The sequence below is a fragment of the Danio rerio genome, chromosome 19 (assembly GCF_049306965.1).
Source record: "Danio rerio strain Tuebingen ecotype United States chromosome 19, GRCz12tu, whole genome shotgun sequence".
NCBI lineage: Eukaryota > Metazoa > Chordata > Actinopteri > Cypriniformes > Danionidae > Danio > Danio rerio.
In genome coordinates, this window is record NC_133194.1 from 40,064,635 (window position 1) to 40,081,741 (window position 17,107).

A 17,107-nucleotide genomic window follows, 5' to 3' on the forward strand; every position below is an offset into this window, starting at 1 on the left:
AGTGAAATATATTGTCTTGTTTTCAGACATAATATGCCAATATTAAGTGAGTTTTTCCTTAAAACAAGCAAAAAAATCTGCCAATGGGGTAAGCAAAATAATCTTGTTTTTCCTTTTTACATAAGATTATTTTGCTTACCCCATTGCAGATTATTTAGCTTGTTTTCTGGGAAAACTCACTTATTTTTGGCATATTATATATTAAAACAAGACAATATGTTTTGCTTGTCTAGAAAATTCTTCTTGATTTAAGAGTTTTTAGATATTTGGACTAGAAACAAGACAAAAAAAAAATCTAGTTAAAAAAAGCTTTTTTTGCAGTGTTCTTAGCTTTTTTTATTTTCTTTCGTTTTTTTGGCCCACACGACATAAGGGTTAATGAATACTGAAATGCCATTTCGGTGTGAACTGTCCTTTTAAATCAAATTATTATTAAAATAAATGACTCACTTGCCTACAATTTATTCTATGTACATTTCAGTGAACTATTCCATTAAAATGGTCAGGAGGTGACCAATTATACTAACATTTTGTTCGAAAAGCTGTATGACATTAATAAAGTGACATTAATATCTTATACACTGCAAAAAATGCTTTCCTTAATTAGATTTTTTTTGTCTAGTTTTGAGTCCAAATATCTCACAATTCTTAAATCAAGAGGAATTTTCTAGACAAGCAAAACATTCTAGCTGTGTCCCAAATCGCATACTTATGCACTATTCTACGCCATTTTGTAGTATAAATAGTGTAAGTAGTGCGTTCACAATGAAAACTCCAAAAATAATAAGTGCACTTTAATTACCTGAATGATGCACTCATTCAGCCGGTAAAATAAAGTGTGGAATGATGGACACTTCACGCACTCAACGTCCACAGGTTTGCCTACATAGCGGAAGGGGCGGAGCTATCGGACGTACATGTTGGATAACTTTATTTATTTTGGATGGTAAATGCAAAATTCTCCTACGAGAGTGATTATAGTGCCTCCCGATGGTGAATGCGATAACACTCACGGCAGGTATTATTTGATAATTCGGTTGTTTATTTCACTGATTTGGCAACCGTCAAACGTCATCAGGGAAACAGTTTGAATTTCCGCTTAGTAAAAAACATAAGTGTGCCATTTGGGACGACACTACATACATATACTATCCTGTTGAGTGTGTAAGTGAATAAGTACATAGTGCATGAGTGCATAGTGTATAGTGTGCCATTTGGGACATAGCTACAGTCTTGTTTTCAGCAATAATATGCCAAAATTAAGTGAGTTTTTCCTTAAAGCAAGCAAAATAATCTGCCAATGGGGTAAGCAAAATAATCTTGTTTTTCCTTTTGACATAAGATTATTTTGCTTACCCCATTGGCAGATTGTTTTTGGTTGTTTTTAGTAAAAACTCACTTAATTTTGGCATTTTATTGCTGAAAACAAGACAATATGTTTTGCTTGTCTAGAAAATTCCTCTTGATTTAAGAATTGTGAGATATTTGGACTAAAAAAAGACAAAAAGTCTAAGTAAGAAAAGCATTTTTTGCAGTATAGCTGAACAAAATGGAAGTTTGAGAAAAGATAAAGACAACAGTAGAGATGTTAAAACCAAGCATTTGGGAAAAAATCAATGATTAGCTTCTCCATAAGAGGCCAGCCAGGCTTCTAATTTGAAATGATGTTTGTATAGGTGTGTACACAAGTGCATGTGTGTATTGGAAGGAGGATAGAATGGGGCGAAGCCAAAAGAAACAGAGATGGATAGAGATATCAAGTCACATCATCCTTTGAAAGGGATGACCTTTAAATACCCCACCGACTGGTCAATTGATAGATAAGGCATTTCTTATCTTGAGTGCAAGTGCATCTCCCCTTGGTCATTTAGTGGTGAGATTATCATCTGGTATCACTTAAAAGAAGTGAGAAGAAGTAAAAATTATGAAGCTCTATGTTGTTTTTTTCACTGCCGCACTAGTTTGCTCTTAGTTCATTCCAGTTGATTTTACATTCCACTGGTGTTTGAACTGAAGAACATTTACAGCAAACTGTTACACCATATCCAAACATTCAGCATTCATTGTTATTACTTACTTATTCCTGGCCTCTTCTACCTTGTGGGGTAGAGGCTAAGTTTCCGCCACCTTTTCCTGTCTGCAGCCACTGTTCTGGTGCAGTTTTGCTCTGCTCCTCTCTTTTGGATTGCTGGGTTAAGTGAGTCTGTACATTTAATTCGAGGCCTACCTCTTGGACATCTTCCTTGGGTTCTTGCCTCTAGCATTTGCTTTGAAACCTTGTGGTTTTTCATCCTGACAACATGACTGCACCACCTCATCTTAAGCCTGTCAATTATTTCAGACAGTGATTTGACTTGTAAGTTTGTCCTTATGGTCTTGTTCCTTACCCGTCTCTACGAGTTTTGGAAGGGACTCATCTAAGGTTCTGCATCTCTGTAATCTGTTGTTCCTGCTGCTAGTAAGTGCTCACACCGATAAGTAAGAGTCGGCACATATGTGGAGCTATAAACAGCTAGCTTTGTTCTGGTGGAGATATCTCTCTTTCACAGAAAGGCTCTGTTTTAAGCGTGATACAGTGCATCCGGAAAGTATTCATAGCACTTCATTTTTTCCACATTTTTATTTTTAATGTTACAGCCTTATTCTAAAATGGATTGCATTAGTTTATTTCCTCAAAATTCTACCAACAATATCCCATAATGACAATGTGGAAACAGATTTTTTTTTAATTGTTGCAAATTTATAAAAAATAAAAAAAGCTGAAAAGTCACATGTACAGAAGCTTATTTTATCAAAAGAGAAATACTGTATATTGTTTGGTAATGTTATATTCAATCAAATGAAACTCAAAGACTGCAGTATGAATATGTGTACACCAGGCCCTGATTGGCTAATCGGGAGGACCGGGAGAATTCCCGGTGGGCCGGTCCGTTTTTTGGCCGCGAGGGCCGGTGTCCCTAGTTCCAGAATCTGTTGCTCTCAGCAGTCACACTTTTTAAAAATAATTTATTTATTTACTTGACCACAGTCTTCTTATTCATTATTTTACGGCAGCTCTGCTCTTTTTATCTATTTTCTCGTAGCTTCGTGAGCAGGATGCAGGTTAATGATGATAAAACTAGATAAGTCACCATGTACCATACAGCTGTTGTGGTACAGTGGTTAGAATGTTTAGATTGTGACACGGCCAACTTGGGTTCGGTCCTTGTCTGAGTAACAATTTTTTTTTTCATTTTTATTGTTAAGACATAATACTGTAAGGGTTGTTGAACATTTGAAGTTCTAAAAGAGCTGTTTTCTCAAAAAAAAACAAAAACAAAAAAGACGTGATAGTGTAATTAGAAACTGAATTGGAAATTACCTTATTTTAATATAGTCAGTGAACTGAGGTGGGCCGGTCTGAGGCTTGAAACTCCAGGGCTGAAAAAGAGTCCCACTCCGGCCCTGGTGTACACCGTTACTGACACACAAATTCAGTTTTATATTGTCTACATGTTTGGTTGAAGACTTTGCAGTATTTGCATAAAATAACAATTTGGTATTTCGGGATATTCTTACAATAATACTGTATTCTAACAAAATGAAAAACAAAGGAATAATACACTGCAAAACTGCAAGGACAGAAACATTTTTAAGAGGAAACATCCTATTGCCAAACAATACCGGATCTGTGCTCGTCTCTCCTTGCCGTGACTTGAGTTATTGGTTCTGTTATTAAATGTCTAGACACCTTATAGTTGTTGTGCAGCTTGTAATACAGCATTTTAGATTTTGTGTGCACAAAATATGTGACAGAGAGCAAGTGCGGTGTCTGATAAATGCAATGATACACAGCGATGTTATCAGAAAAGGACATGGCTCTGGAGAGCAGAGTTCATGAAAATAAATAATCTTGCTTCTCCCCTCCATAACCTGCTATCCCACATCTGTGCTCTGTTCATGCCCCAGCCGAGGGGCAGCTCTTGAGTCTGATGACAACTCTAAATGTACAGCTGGTGCCTTTCATCCCCATCAGCCAATCAGAATTCATTTTACTCTGCTGCTCTCAGTTCAACTCTGGGTTCCCTCTGGTCATGTTGTTGCCAGAAAGCCACAGCTATAGAAAGTGTTTGTTTTTTTTTGTAATATGTTTCCAATGTCAGGTATATATTGATTATTGATACTATGGCTTGAATTGGAATGAGGGTGAGTAAATGAGGACAGTTTTTTTTTTTTTTTTTTTTTTTGCAATGAGCTAACCCTTTAATGTGAGTAACTGAATAATCCATTAATCTGATTTGGTCAAATAGAGTGAGTCATTCATTCAAGCAGACCTATTCAAAAATCATTAAGAACAAAATAAATGATTAAGTTTATTATATCCACAACCAATCTGTTCAACCAATCCAAAGATTCTTCAGATATTGTCTAAAATATACTTACTTACTTCCAGGGCCATTTATTTCAAAGTTGATATTTTGCCGCACCATATTGGTGTTTGGTAACATCTAGTTTTTATAAGGTGGGTTGTTAGCTCTACGCTCAGCCCCCAACCTGGAGGACCAGGACATACACACACACACTACGGACAATTTAGCTTACCCAATTTACCTACAGCACATGTTTTTGGACTGTGAGGGAAACTAGAGCACCCGCACAAAACTCACGCGAACATGGGTAGAACATGCAAACTCCACACAGACATGCCAACTGGGATGGGACTCAAACCAGCGGTCTTCTTGCTGTGAGGCGACAGTGCTATTCACTGCGTCACCGTGTCGCCCTGTCTAAAATATAGAATTCTTAATATTCATTAATTTTCTTTTCGGCTTTGTCCCTTTATTAATCTAGGGTCGCCACAGCAGAATGAACCGCCAACTTATCCAGCATATATTTCACACAGCGGATGCCCTTCCAGCTGCAACCCATAACTGGGAAACATCCATACTCTCTCATTCACAAACACAGTCACACACACACACACAAACACACACACACACACACACACACACACACACACATACATACATACATACATACACTAAGGACAATTTAGCCTACCCAATTCATCTATACCACATGTCTTTGGACTGTGGACCAACACAGGCAGAGCATGCAAACTCCACACAGAAATGCCAACTCACCCAGCCGAGGCTCAAACCAGTGACCTTTTTACTGTGAGTCGACAGCGCTACTCACAGCACCATTGTGCCGCCCTCTCAATATTAACTTCTTGTCAAATCACCCTCAATTTTATAGCAATTTTTATTCAATGTAGACCGTTAAAAACACTTTGCATTAATCTTCAGGTAAATAATAACAGTCAGATAAGAAAACATGATCTTTGTGGAACATACAGTTAACATTTGATGTGGATCAAGAAAGTTTTTCAAAGATTTTCCTAAGACAAGAATGGGTGTTGTTTAATAGCTTTAGGACAACTTTTACAATAGATGATGATCAAATCACTTCAGATGTTGACTACTATAAGCAATATATCCGGAATAGAGGTAAGTGTTAGTGTAGTTCTAGTTGGTTCAGACATGTTGTGACAACTGTAAGGCCCAATTCCAATTCTACCCCTTGGCCCTTACCCCTACCCCTTGTTTTGCACGTTTACATGTGTAGGGGTGTCCCTATTTTCTTTAACTTGAAGGCTTAGGGCAAAGGGGAAGGGTTATAGATAGCCCTTGAAACTGAGATTTTTTGGGACCACACTCGAAACCAAAGGGTACAAAAATTTCCCAGTATACACCATCTACAACAGCAGCATGGCTGCACACAAAAGTCAGGAGACAAAATTAGTATTTTTTGTTATTATTACGAAGGTTTACAGCAAACAAGCATACGTTTTAATGCATTCATAACTCAGTTTTGTGTTTTACTGTCATGCTTTAAAAAAACAATTAAAAAACAGCTAAATTTTGCTGTCTATAATCTATAATAATAACTTTTGTATAATAGTCCCACAACATACATTCACATCTCGATGACACTCAAATACCCTGTCAGAAAAGTCTACTGGCTGGGATTGAGCTTTTACAGTGTCTGGTATAATGATAATGTAGTTTTCATATAGATGAATATGGCCATGGTGTAAATACATAGTACAGTTATGATCTTATTGCCGCATTATATCGTTATGATAACATGATATTGTTGCATTGCATGATTTACTAAAGGTAAATACCAAAAAAATACTAAAAAACTCAAATAAATACAGCAGTCGCTATCATCAATCTCATATGAAGTACAAGCTTGCGGTGACATGTGCAGGTGTTGAAGTGCTGTCCCATTTCTTTGAGGTAAAATTTAAAGCCATTCCCCTACATGCTCTGTTTCAAGGGCCAAGGGGAGAAGGTAGGGAAAGGGGTAGGGCAGGGTGTTTGCGGGGTCTTAAAAAGTATTAAAAGTTGATAAATCAATTATGAGAAAATAAAGCCCTTAAAATGTATTAAAAAGTCTTGATCGTGTTTTTATGAGGTAATAAATTTTGTTTTAGTGTTGTCCAAAGTGTTTGACTCCAAAAAAGCATAAATATATTTATTTTTCTCCTAATATTAACAACGACATGTTCAATACATGCGAGTGGTTCGGGCCGGGGTGCATTCGGCCAAGCTTCTCCGTCCAGGTGATGTCACATAATTTCCTACAAAAGTGGGGAGGTGATGTGACGGTCTCTACATGTAGAGAAACCACAGAGCAAAACAGATGGCAATATGGGATAATGTAAGCTTGCGTACTCCTGATTGGAGAAAGACGAGTTTAAACAGTGGCTGAAGCCTGTCACTGAAAACATTCTTTCAAGCAAGATTTATTTAACTACAACTGTTTATTAACAACTGTTTATAAAATTAAAAGTTTGCTACTGATTAGAACTTCAAGTGGCGATGAGGTCTTAAAAAAATCTGGCAAGGTCTTTAAAAAGTCTTAATAAGATATTGAAATCATCTTCAGGATCCCTGCATATACACTGTAGGGGTAAAAAATGTAATTGGCATTGGGCCTAACTGTTTAAAGATAAACCTCTGAATGGCAGCTCATCTGACCCCAAAGAAAGCTGCTTATGTTACTATAGAACAACTTCATCTTAGTAAAACCCGGGTGTATGTTCTGTGGATCTCTTGCAGGTGCCCTCAGATGACTGGTGTGGTGGTGGTCCATCCGACAGCGGTGGAGAGATTCCCTGCAGACGTATGCGCAGTGGCAGCTACATTAAGGCCATGGGGGATGATGACAGTGTTGACTCAGACACCAGCCCCAAAGCCTCACCCAAATCAGCCCTCATTGCCCAGAGAGAAGCCTTCCGCCGCTCCGTCAGCATGGATCAACGCTCCTCCACAACATCCAAGTCAGTCGTCAATTAATTTTAAATTTGTAGTCATTTAGGATTAACACTGTTTGTTGAACTATTGGTATAAGGTACTGATATATATATATATATATATATATATATATATATATATATATATATATATATATATATATATATATATATATATATATATATAATATATATATATATAATTGTACTGCTACAATATAAAAGTATAGCAAGAAGGTGTGTGTTTTATTTTAATGGGAAGTTTAAATGAGAAATATCAGCTGGAGCTTTACTGGTGTTCTCTTCTCCTCAGGTATTCATGTAAACAGTGTACAGATGCCTACCCAAACAGTCGAACCACACCTAAAGGTCACGCTCGCTCCCGCAGCTACACCCGCTCTCTGACCAGCGCTCAGGTATTACACAGTCAAACGGTACATAGTTCACATCATAGTAGATCACATAATATTCATATTGAGTTAATAAAGTTATTTGAATGTATTATTTTATAGAATAATCATTTAAGTCAGTTATTCAAATGGAGGTGTTCTGTTGATTGGCTGATTGGTTATGCGTAACTAAAGACTATCAAAAACACAAGATATCTCACTCATATAGTTTTGAATGGGAAAAGTGTAATGGTCAATATGGTGAATGAAGCCCCGCCTACTAGTACAGGAGCCAATCATCAATCGCTAATGATTCTCTGGGGGAGGAGCTAGCACCAGACATGAGTTTCTGCAGATTTTGTGTGATGTAAACATTTATAAATGAAACTAAAGAGACAACTTATGGTTAATTTTATTGGTGATTCCTAATATGATATTTTATTCTAAGCTTGGCAAGCAATTTTAAAGAATTTGACGTTTCCCTATGCAATAAGAATGCCTGACCTTATTGCCCGAGAGGCTTGGCCACCAAGTCAAATGACTTGCCTTAAAAAGACTTTGGCGTAACTACTGTATATGGTTTAGATGTTCTGTTTACTGTTAGGCTGTCCTGCTAGCTGAATTACTGGGTAGTTGCTATGGGGTTTTAAGTGGTTACTAGAGCATAACAAAGTGAGTTTTCTGGTAATTGCTAGAGTGGTTTGGTTGAATTGCCAAGGCAGGAGTGTCCGAATGATGATTGCTAGGGCATAACAAAGTAAGTTTTCTTGTAGTTGCTAGGATGGTTTGGTTGTATTTCTAAGGCAGGGGTGTCAAATCATGCTTCTTGTAAGCCACTGCCCCGCAAAGCTTAGTTACAAATAGCTCCAACACACATTCCTGGAAGTTTACAGGAAGTTTAGCCTATTCCCGAAATGGCTTCCAGGACCTTTGCTTTGAGTGTGTACTTTCGTGAGGTAAATCTGGTTTCATCTAAGTGTGAAGTTCTGAAAGCTATTAGTTGCTGTTAGGAAGTTCTATGTGGTTATTGGGACACAATTAGATGGTAACTAGGGCATAACCAGATAACGTCTTGAACCTTCTGGTGGCTGATAGGATGTATTGCTAGTTTGTAGAGCATAACTAGTTAGTTGTTTAGGAGTTCTATGTTGTTCTATGTTGAAATGGCATCCAGAACCTTTGCTTTAAGTGTGTACTTTCATGAGGTAAATTTGCTTTCATTTAAGTGTGAACTTGGCAGAAGTTCTGAAAGCTAAAATAATCATTGACACTTTAAACAGCATGGGTCTCCAGTCCTGCTTCTGGTGAGACACCAACTTACAGAGTCTTACATCAAACTTAGTGTTGAAGCATGGTTGTAACTAAAGTCTGTAATTCAAGTCACTATGAGCAGGGTTGAAGATCCCTTTCCTACAGTCTTGTGGACATAAAGGACACATATGCTCAGAAGCAATTTTACGTTTCATGAGACTCAAAGTGTACATGAACTATGCCATTTGGATTTGAGTCTTTAGCCCCTTTCACACATACAGACCTTGTATGTGTGAACAGGTCCTTTTTGAAAATACCGGTAAATTCGTTCTGGCTATTTTCCGGAAAGAGAAGTTGTAACATTACCGGCAATTTGCCGGAATGCTGCGCTGTGTGAATGCAGAAGGAAGATTACCGTAATAATCGCGTGCACGTCTAGAACGTGCTGACGTGAGACGTCTGCTTTAGCCAATCACAACAGTCAGACGCATTTACGTCCGCGCGGTTTGTGAGAATAAAAACCTTTGAATATTTTTCCAGACACATTTAGCTGCTAGAAGTTAGTCAGATCACGTTTATATGTTCTTCTTTATGCCAACGGTGTAAATAATCATCGATGAGATGCTTATGATAAGCCGTTGTTTGTTTACCTTCAAGCTTTGCGTGTGCCTTTGAAACAGCCTGTGAGCGCCTGCACACGCACATATTATGAACATCTCGACATGCGGAAGTGATTCTGCGAAAGTTGTTCACAATATTGATCATCCACAGAATTTGTAATTTAGTCAAATGTTTACAAATACAAGCGCAGCCGTTTAAAGCTCATTTGTGGTGAATAATGTCAGAATTTACCGGTATTTTAGAATGGATGTGTGAATGCTCTTTTCCAGAAAATTTCCGTAACGTCCTCGCCTGTGTGAACAGCGCTTTTTTGAATATACCGGTAAAGTAGTTCCGGAAATTTTCCGGATATTTACCGGTATCACTGTGTGAAAGGGGCTATTGAGTCTGAAGACCTTTATTACACCTATATCTGGTGTGTTTAATTAAGGTTGATAGGCACCCCTGTACTTTATATAGGGCATATGTTGTGACTTGGTTTGATATGCTCTGTTAGTATGGCACAACTAGGTAATATTTAAGCATTTCTAGATGGTTACAAAAGCATAACTAGTTGGTGTCTTGTGTGTTCTGGTGGTCCATGCTGGTAGTTAATATGGGATGGCTTGGTTGCTGTTAGGGAGTTCTATGTGGTAATTGAGACATAGTAGATAGTCACTTGGGCATAACTAGATAATGCCTTGAGCATTCTTGTGGCTGATAGATGTATTGCTAGTTGGTAGGGCATAACTAGTTAGTAGTTAAGGAGTTCTATGTTGTTATAAGGTCATTACTAGGTGGTGTCTTAGGTGTTTTAGTGAATGATAGGATGTATTGCTGGTTGTAGGTGGCTCCTAGGGTGTATCTAGGTTGTTTTTAGGGTGTTTTACATGAATGAATTAATCCACCCTGCTGAAAAATCCAGCTTAAACCAGCCTAGGCTGGTTGGCTGGTTTTAGCTGGTCGACCAGGCTGGTTTTAGAGGGGTTTTGGCCACTTCCAGGCTGGTTTCCAGCCATTTCCAGACTGGTTTTAGCTGATCAGGCTGGAAGATGACCAGCTAAAACCAGCTTGACCAGCCTAGCCAAGCTGGGAGTCCAGCCAAAACCAGCTATATCCAGCTTAAACCTGGCTGGTCAAGCTGGTTATAGCTGGATTTGGCTGGTCATTTTCCAGCCTGACCAGCTAAGACCAGGCTGTAAATGGCTGGAAACCAGCCTGGAAATGGCCAAAACCCCTCTAAAACCAGCCTGGTCAACCAGCTAAGACCAGCCAACCAGCCTAGGCTGGTTTAAGCTGGATTTTTCATTAGGGCAGGCAAAGAGTGTCTGGTCAGACATGTGCGATCACATTCAGCTGTTACATTAAAAATGTTAATCATTAACTGAACATTCTGGATTATATCTGGAAACATCTAGACTTCAAACTGAATTGATGCCTGATCTTTATTTTTCGTTGTTAGCTGGGCGACACTCTGAACCTGTTTGGAGAGATGGAATCACAGGCTGTGGAGGCACTGGATCTACCTGGATGTTTCCGCACACGCAGTCACAGTTATGTACGAGCAATCCAAGCCGGATGCTCCCAGGATGATGACTGCCTGTCTGTCTTCTCCATGTCTGTCCCACAAGCGAGCATGAAGGGCGAAGCAGGTGAGTCATCAGCCTGTGTTAATGTATGTGTGGGTATACATAGTCTCCATGCTGCCTAAGGGATTAGATTAGTGACTTAATGAGTTTTTGAATCAGTCTCATAGGAATTGCTGGAGAAACACGCTTCAGCCAAAGGATTTAGATCAAAACCCGTTTTCCTTCTATCTCTTCGCTCTCAGTATTTTAACACTGTAAACAAATGTTGCATCGTAAACATTTTAAAATGCTCAAAATGCTCATGAGACATATCTGTCTCCTTGACTATCCCTTGGGTTGTAGTCAAGATTATAGTGGCAGCGTTAATCTCATCAATGTAATACAGAAAAGAACTGATATGACAAAATCCAAAGAGAGGACAAAAGCCAAAATCTGTTTAAAAATTAATTCTGCATGGTTATAATTGCAATCACATTTCATTCTCTCTTTGTATCTTTTGGCTGACTCTCACCCCCCCCCCCCCCCCCCCCCCCCCCCCATTGTCCCTTATTCTCTCGTTTAGAGTAGAGAACCTCACAGGAGATTTATTAAAGCTCTTGTGAAGTGTCAAAAGCATCCATCTGCAGTTTCCCAAGGCAACACTTATGACACACACGGGAGTGTGAGTGTTTTTTAAGAGAGAGGGATGAGAAGACGACAAGAAAGATGGAAGGAGGGCTTAGGCATGCTTTTTAAAAACTCCTTTAATCTCCAAGTGTGTTCCACTGAATTTCATGTCTCTGCTCTCAAAAGGGTAGTGAATGTGTGTGTGTGATAGCAGATGTTACTTATGCTAAAAGGATGCATCTAAACCTTTTTAATGCTAATATTCAAGTTTAAAGATATAAAGCATAAATGTACATGATCAGATTTTCATATACTGTAGACGCTCTTAATATAAAAAGTACATTTGCAAATATCTTTATGCATGCAAACATTTTGGGGGGGCTGGGATGGGCGCTGGGGTGGATTTTAATCGATAATTGTGCCACTGGCTTGTCTAGATGTTTTTTAATTGCTCTGCTAACAGGTTTGACCTAGGCCAACACTGTAAAACCCAAAACGTAACTCATTTGAGGAAATTGATTGCAACAAACCATTTAAGTTCAAAATGTGATCCTAGTACTGTGGACTTAATCCATTTGAGTAAATGAACCAATTTGGGCACAGTAAAACCCAATAAATGATGAGAACTCAAACCAACTGAGTACTGTAAAAACACCAGTAAGTTAAGGCAACTCAAACCATTCGAGGAAACCGATTGCTACAAACCATTTGAGTTAAAAACAAATCTACTGTAAACTTACTCCATTTAAGTTGAAGAAATGACATATTTAATTAACTCATTACCTTCAACCCTGAGTTCAAAACTATTTTCAAATTAGTAGAATTAACTTTCAGTAAATTTTGAGTTAACTACACTCATTTCATATAATAAAGTTGACTTGGGTTTTGCACTGTAGAACTTGAGACTTCAATTGCAGCATAAATCAGCAACAATTTAGTGTCCATCTAGCCTATTTTAAGATGGTTAGAGTAGTGCTGGTCAAGCTGGAGGACCAGCATAGTCATGCTTGTGTACCTCAGCACTCTCAATTTCCATACTGGAGAACATCAACCGCAATCCTATGCTAGTCTCAACATACAATAGACCAGCAATTATGCGTTTTACACTGGGGTCCTGCATTCACTGTGATGTTGTAAACCCTTGCATCCCCACTATCCTCTTTGTCTTCCTTAATAATGTTTTCCTTTCAGTGGAGAGATAACACAAAGGAAAAGTTTTATTCTTTCTGTACTGAATGTTTTAAATGATTTTAAATCTTTTAAATAAATGTTACTTCTCAGTAACCATAGATATATACACTAGATATCGCATATGGACCCTGAGCATGCGTCAATATCGTCGCCACATTTGTACAGTGCTCCCAAGACAAATGTTATTACCGCATTAGTCAAGACTAAAGCCAGTCTGAAAATGCTGGACTTTAGCGATGTGTACGGGTGTAGTAACAAGCAATCAAAGAAAACAAAACACAAAGGCAGAACATTTCATAGGTAAGATTTTGTTTATTAGGTTTGTATATGTTACAAACTTTTGTGCTCAACAAAAGTAATGTTATTGATGCTGATAATACAGTCACCTACTGCATTGACCATAAGGCAGAGTAGCACCAACTTACACTAAATACTAGGCTTATGCTAATTTTGTTGAATAAAATCAGCAAACAATGCAAATGAAACATGAAAACAAGATGCTGAGGTGCCAGAAACATGTATTATTGTTGGCTAAGTGAATAACAGGGATTCATTCACAAACTAATCACTCCCTCCGTTAGAATGTGAAGTGAAAGCAGGAGAGGGGTTATGTTTCAGGGAGGGAGGATAATACATTTCCATGCACACAAACACTCGCTCTTTGTCGGCAATGCCCGTGTGATCACTTATTCATTGGTGTATAAAAGTACAGCCAAATTATAATTTTTGCAATTTAAAAAAATATTTGCGTACTGACCACCGGGAAAACTCCAGATCATAGATATATGTATATATGTGTATATAACTCTGGCTCTGGATGGCCAGTCCTCCACTGCACCTTGGTCCCACATTCATTTCAAAGGCGCCCTACCCTGTAATAAAATGGCGGCTCTTATGACGCATTACTTACCAATTGAGAGTAGGCGACATCTAATGTGAATACCCATGCTCAGTAACAGACTAAGCAAATCCTTTCTATCTTGGTTGTTCTAGTGTTCCCATATAGGAAAGGACCCCCTCCTCTTCCCCCAAGAATGTCCAAACCAATGATCTCTGTGACCGCTCAGAGCAGCACTGAGTCCACTCAGGACGCTTACTTCCAGAGTACAGGACAACCAGCTCTGGTCCGTCCCAGACAGCACAGTAACTCAGTGGACCTGACGGAGAACAGTGGGGGCCGTACTTCTAGAGGTGGACACTACCTTGGCGGAGGCACAGCACGGGTCAGACAGAGCAGCAACTCGGCAGAGAGTCTGAATGGCAGGGCCCTTCAGAGCATCGCCTATCATAGTGGACCTGGGCCAATGAAACCGAAACACAGCAGCTCGGCCGATAACCTGCTAGAGGGACCCAGGGGATCCAGAGACCGGGTTGGAGGCAGTCTGGGAAAATCTGCTTCTCTGCCCCAGAACAGTATGTCCCTAGCTAAAGCTCTGACTGTTGGGGAAGAGTTTAAACAAGAAGGTCGAGGGAGGAAGTGGAGACCCTCTATCGCAGTGCAGGTATAAGAAGAGACTATCTCTGGAGAGATTCAAACATAGTGAATTCTCCCTCTCCTGTGCAGTATTGTATTAAATGTCTCTTTGTGTGTTTTCCAGGTGGACAGCTCAGAGACATTGTCCGACTCAGACCCTGAAGGGAAAGCGCTGAGAGAGGTGCATTCCATAGGGGTTCAGGTGGAGGATGACAAGAGGTAGATCTAGCTTGTATTATTTTTTTTTCTCAGCCTCTGAAAGTTCGGCAACATTTGTAAATGTTGTGCAATAGCAGAGATATACTTCTCATGTTATTTTTACTAAAACAGGAAGTTAAAAGGGCTCCTTACAGAGCCATTTCCCCCTGGAGTTTACATCCATTTCACTGATCTGACCACAAGTGGTCGGTGGAGGTTTCACTGTTTGAATTTGAAGACATTTTGTACAGGGTTAACCTATTGTAAAGTCTAATCATTGGAATGCACTAGCATTTGACATTATTTCAGATTAAATAGACATAGATTAAAAGCTTTCATAGACTCTTCAGTTATATTTCGCTTTATTCTTCTGATCAGGGGTGACTGGTTTATTTCTGAGTTAGGGTGGAGTGTGAATGTTTTACAGTGTTAGATGAGCAAGAGGTGCAGGTGCAAGGTTCACACACACACACACGCACACACAAGTAAACGCAAATGCAGTGGGTGTAGGTGCTAGGAACATGGAGTGAGGTGAGAGGGTATAATTAGGCAGCCATTACGCAACATGGCAAACTTGTGAAATGATGTCACTGTCACTCATCCAAGAATAAGCTCGTTATGCTTTGTGTCCTGTTATTGTGTCTTAATTCCCCCTGTCAGTTTCTTTCTCTATTTAGAAGAAACCCTGTTAGTTTAAAGTCATTAGAGTCATGTGTCTTGTATTTTATTCTGTTCATATTTCTGCATTTGGCAGATGATTTTTGTACAGTTACTTAGGCCCAATCCCAATTCTATTTTTGTACCCCTTCCCCTTGGCCCTTACAACCGAGGGTTAAGGGGAAGGGCTTCAAAATTTATCCCTAAGAATTGGGACAACACTACAGCACCTGCACACGTCATCATATGTCATTGCAATCTCTTGTTTCATATGAGATCAGACGATCATGACTGCTGTAGTTTTTCCAGTTGTGCTATGTTTTGATATTTATCTTCAGAAAATCACTGAAGGCATATATTGTGTCATCGTAATAATATAATGTGAGAATAAGATCGTTACTGTACTGTGCCTTTACACAGTGGCCATATTCATCTATGCAAACACACAAAAAAACACTTACATTAAAGCAGACACTGGAAAAAGCTCATTCCCAGCCACTAGACTTTTTTGACAGGCTATTTGAGCATCGTCGAGTGTCAGAATGTTGCGTGACTGTTATACAGGAGTTATTATTATAGATTATAGATTGGGAAATTTAGATTTTTTTAAGCATGATGGTAAAACAAGAACACGGTTATGAATGTATTAAAACATGTGTTTGTTTGTTGTAAAAATTCGTAATATGGACAAAAAAATACTAATTTGTGGATCTCTTTACTTCCGGGTTCAGCAATACTGCCATTGTGGCTGGTGTATTCTGGGAAATTTTCTTACCCTTTGGTTTTGAGTGTGGTCCTGAAAAATCTTCATTCAAAGGGATATTCACCCCTTTCCCTTAGCCGTAACCCTTCAAGCTAAAGAGAATTAGGACACTCCTACCACTTGACGTGAAAATGCAAAACGAGGGGTGAGGTGAAGGGCAAAGGGGGAGAATTGAGACTGGGCCTTACTGTATATTTCATTGAAGGTAAACATTTTATCAGTTCTTGCTTTGCCTGAGAATCAAACAAACCTTGCTGATAACGGGCAAGCAAGTGAATGAAAAGCATGAAGATGTCTACCATGATTTTAATCATAATCATTGTGTTTTGCCACAACAAAGCAAAGTATGAACATCTTGTTTTGGTGTGCTTTCTAAAAACATCCCATGTCAATCATGTCCTGGGTCAGCAGAAGGTCTTTTGGAGTTTTTAACTACCCTTGTAAATGGTAGAAAGTAGAAAAGCTTGAGCCCTGCTTACAACTTGATTTAGTGTCATCCACTTGTGATTTGATTGTGCCATTAGATTTATATTGTTCATCATTTTACTAAATTTCAGTGTTTCTCGATTTCTGTCCTTGCGCCTGCAAATTTTGTATTTTTCTCTTATCACATGTTCAAACTTGATCCTATCTGAAACTAGAGGGAAACTGATGAGAATGTGGTTGGGGCAAATGCCTTTGACAGAGATTGCTATTTCGATTCGAACATAACTGTTTCTTTGTTTTATTGATGAGCTACAAAAAACGTCTACTAAAATTAAATGTTTCAATTAAATGTTGTAAATGAATCAAACTTTTAAAATTAAAAAAAATGTCTCATGACAAACAGCAATGCACAAGGCATCGGCGAGCAAATCAGGGCAAAGGCAAGCGCAGGTCGATTAATGCTTTCAGCATTGAACTCCATTGCGCTATAAATGAGATTGTTTATGTTTTTACTGTAATGATAAGTTTATTATAAAATGTTAAAATTATGCAGCATGAATTAATATAATTGAAAGCCACATTTTTCATGTTATTTTTAAATATTAGTGAATAAATTAGGAAATTACCCAAGGCAAATTTAATGTTATACAATGTGATATA

General features: G+C 38.6%; 1 protein-coding gene across 11 annotated transcripts in view; it reads left to right on the forward strand.

Moving 5' to 3' along the window:
• dlgap3 (discs, large (Drosophila) homolog-associated protein 3) overlaps positions 1–17,107 on the forward strand; it is a 332,997-nt gene that overhangs the window by 308,574 nt on the left and 7,316 nt on the right. For all 11 annotated transcript variants that reach the window (XR_012394581.1, XR_012394582.1, XR_012394583.1 and 8 more), the window contains 5 exons: positions 7,110–7,330; positions 7,617–7,719; positions 11,006–11,195; positions 13,923–14,431; positions 14,528–14,622. Coding sequence is in view for 8 of the 11 variants with exons in the window: in XM_073930873.1 (XP_073786974.1) it covers positions 7,110–7,330; positions 7,617–7,719; positions 11,006–11,195; positions 13,923–14,431; positions 14,528–14,622 (1,118 nt within the window). In the remaining 3 variants the exon portion in view is untranslated. The remainder of the gene's footprint in view (positions 1–7,109; positions 7,331–7,616; positions 7,720–11,005; positions 11,196–13,922; positions 14,432–14,527; positions 14,623–17,107) is intronic.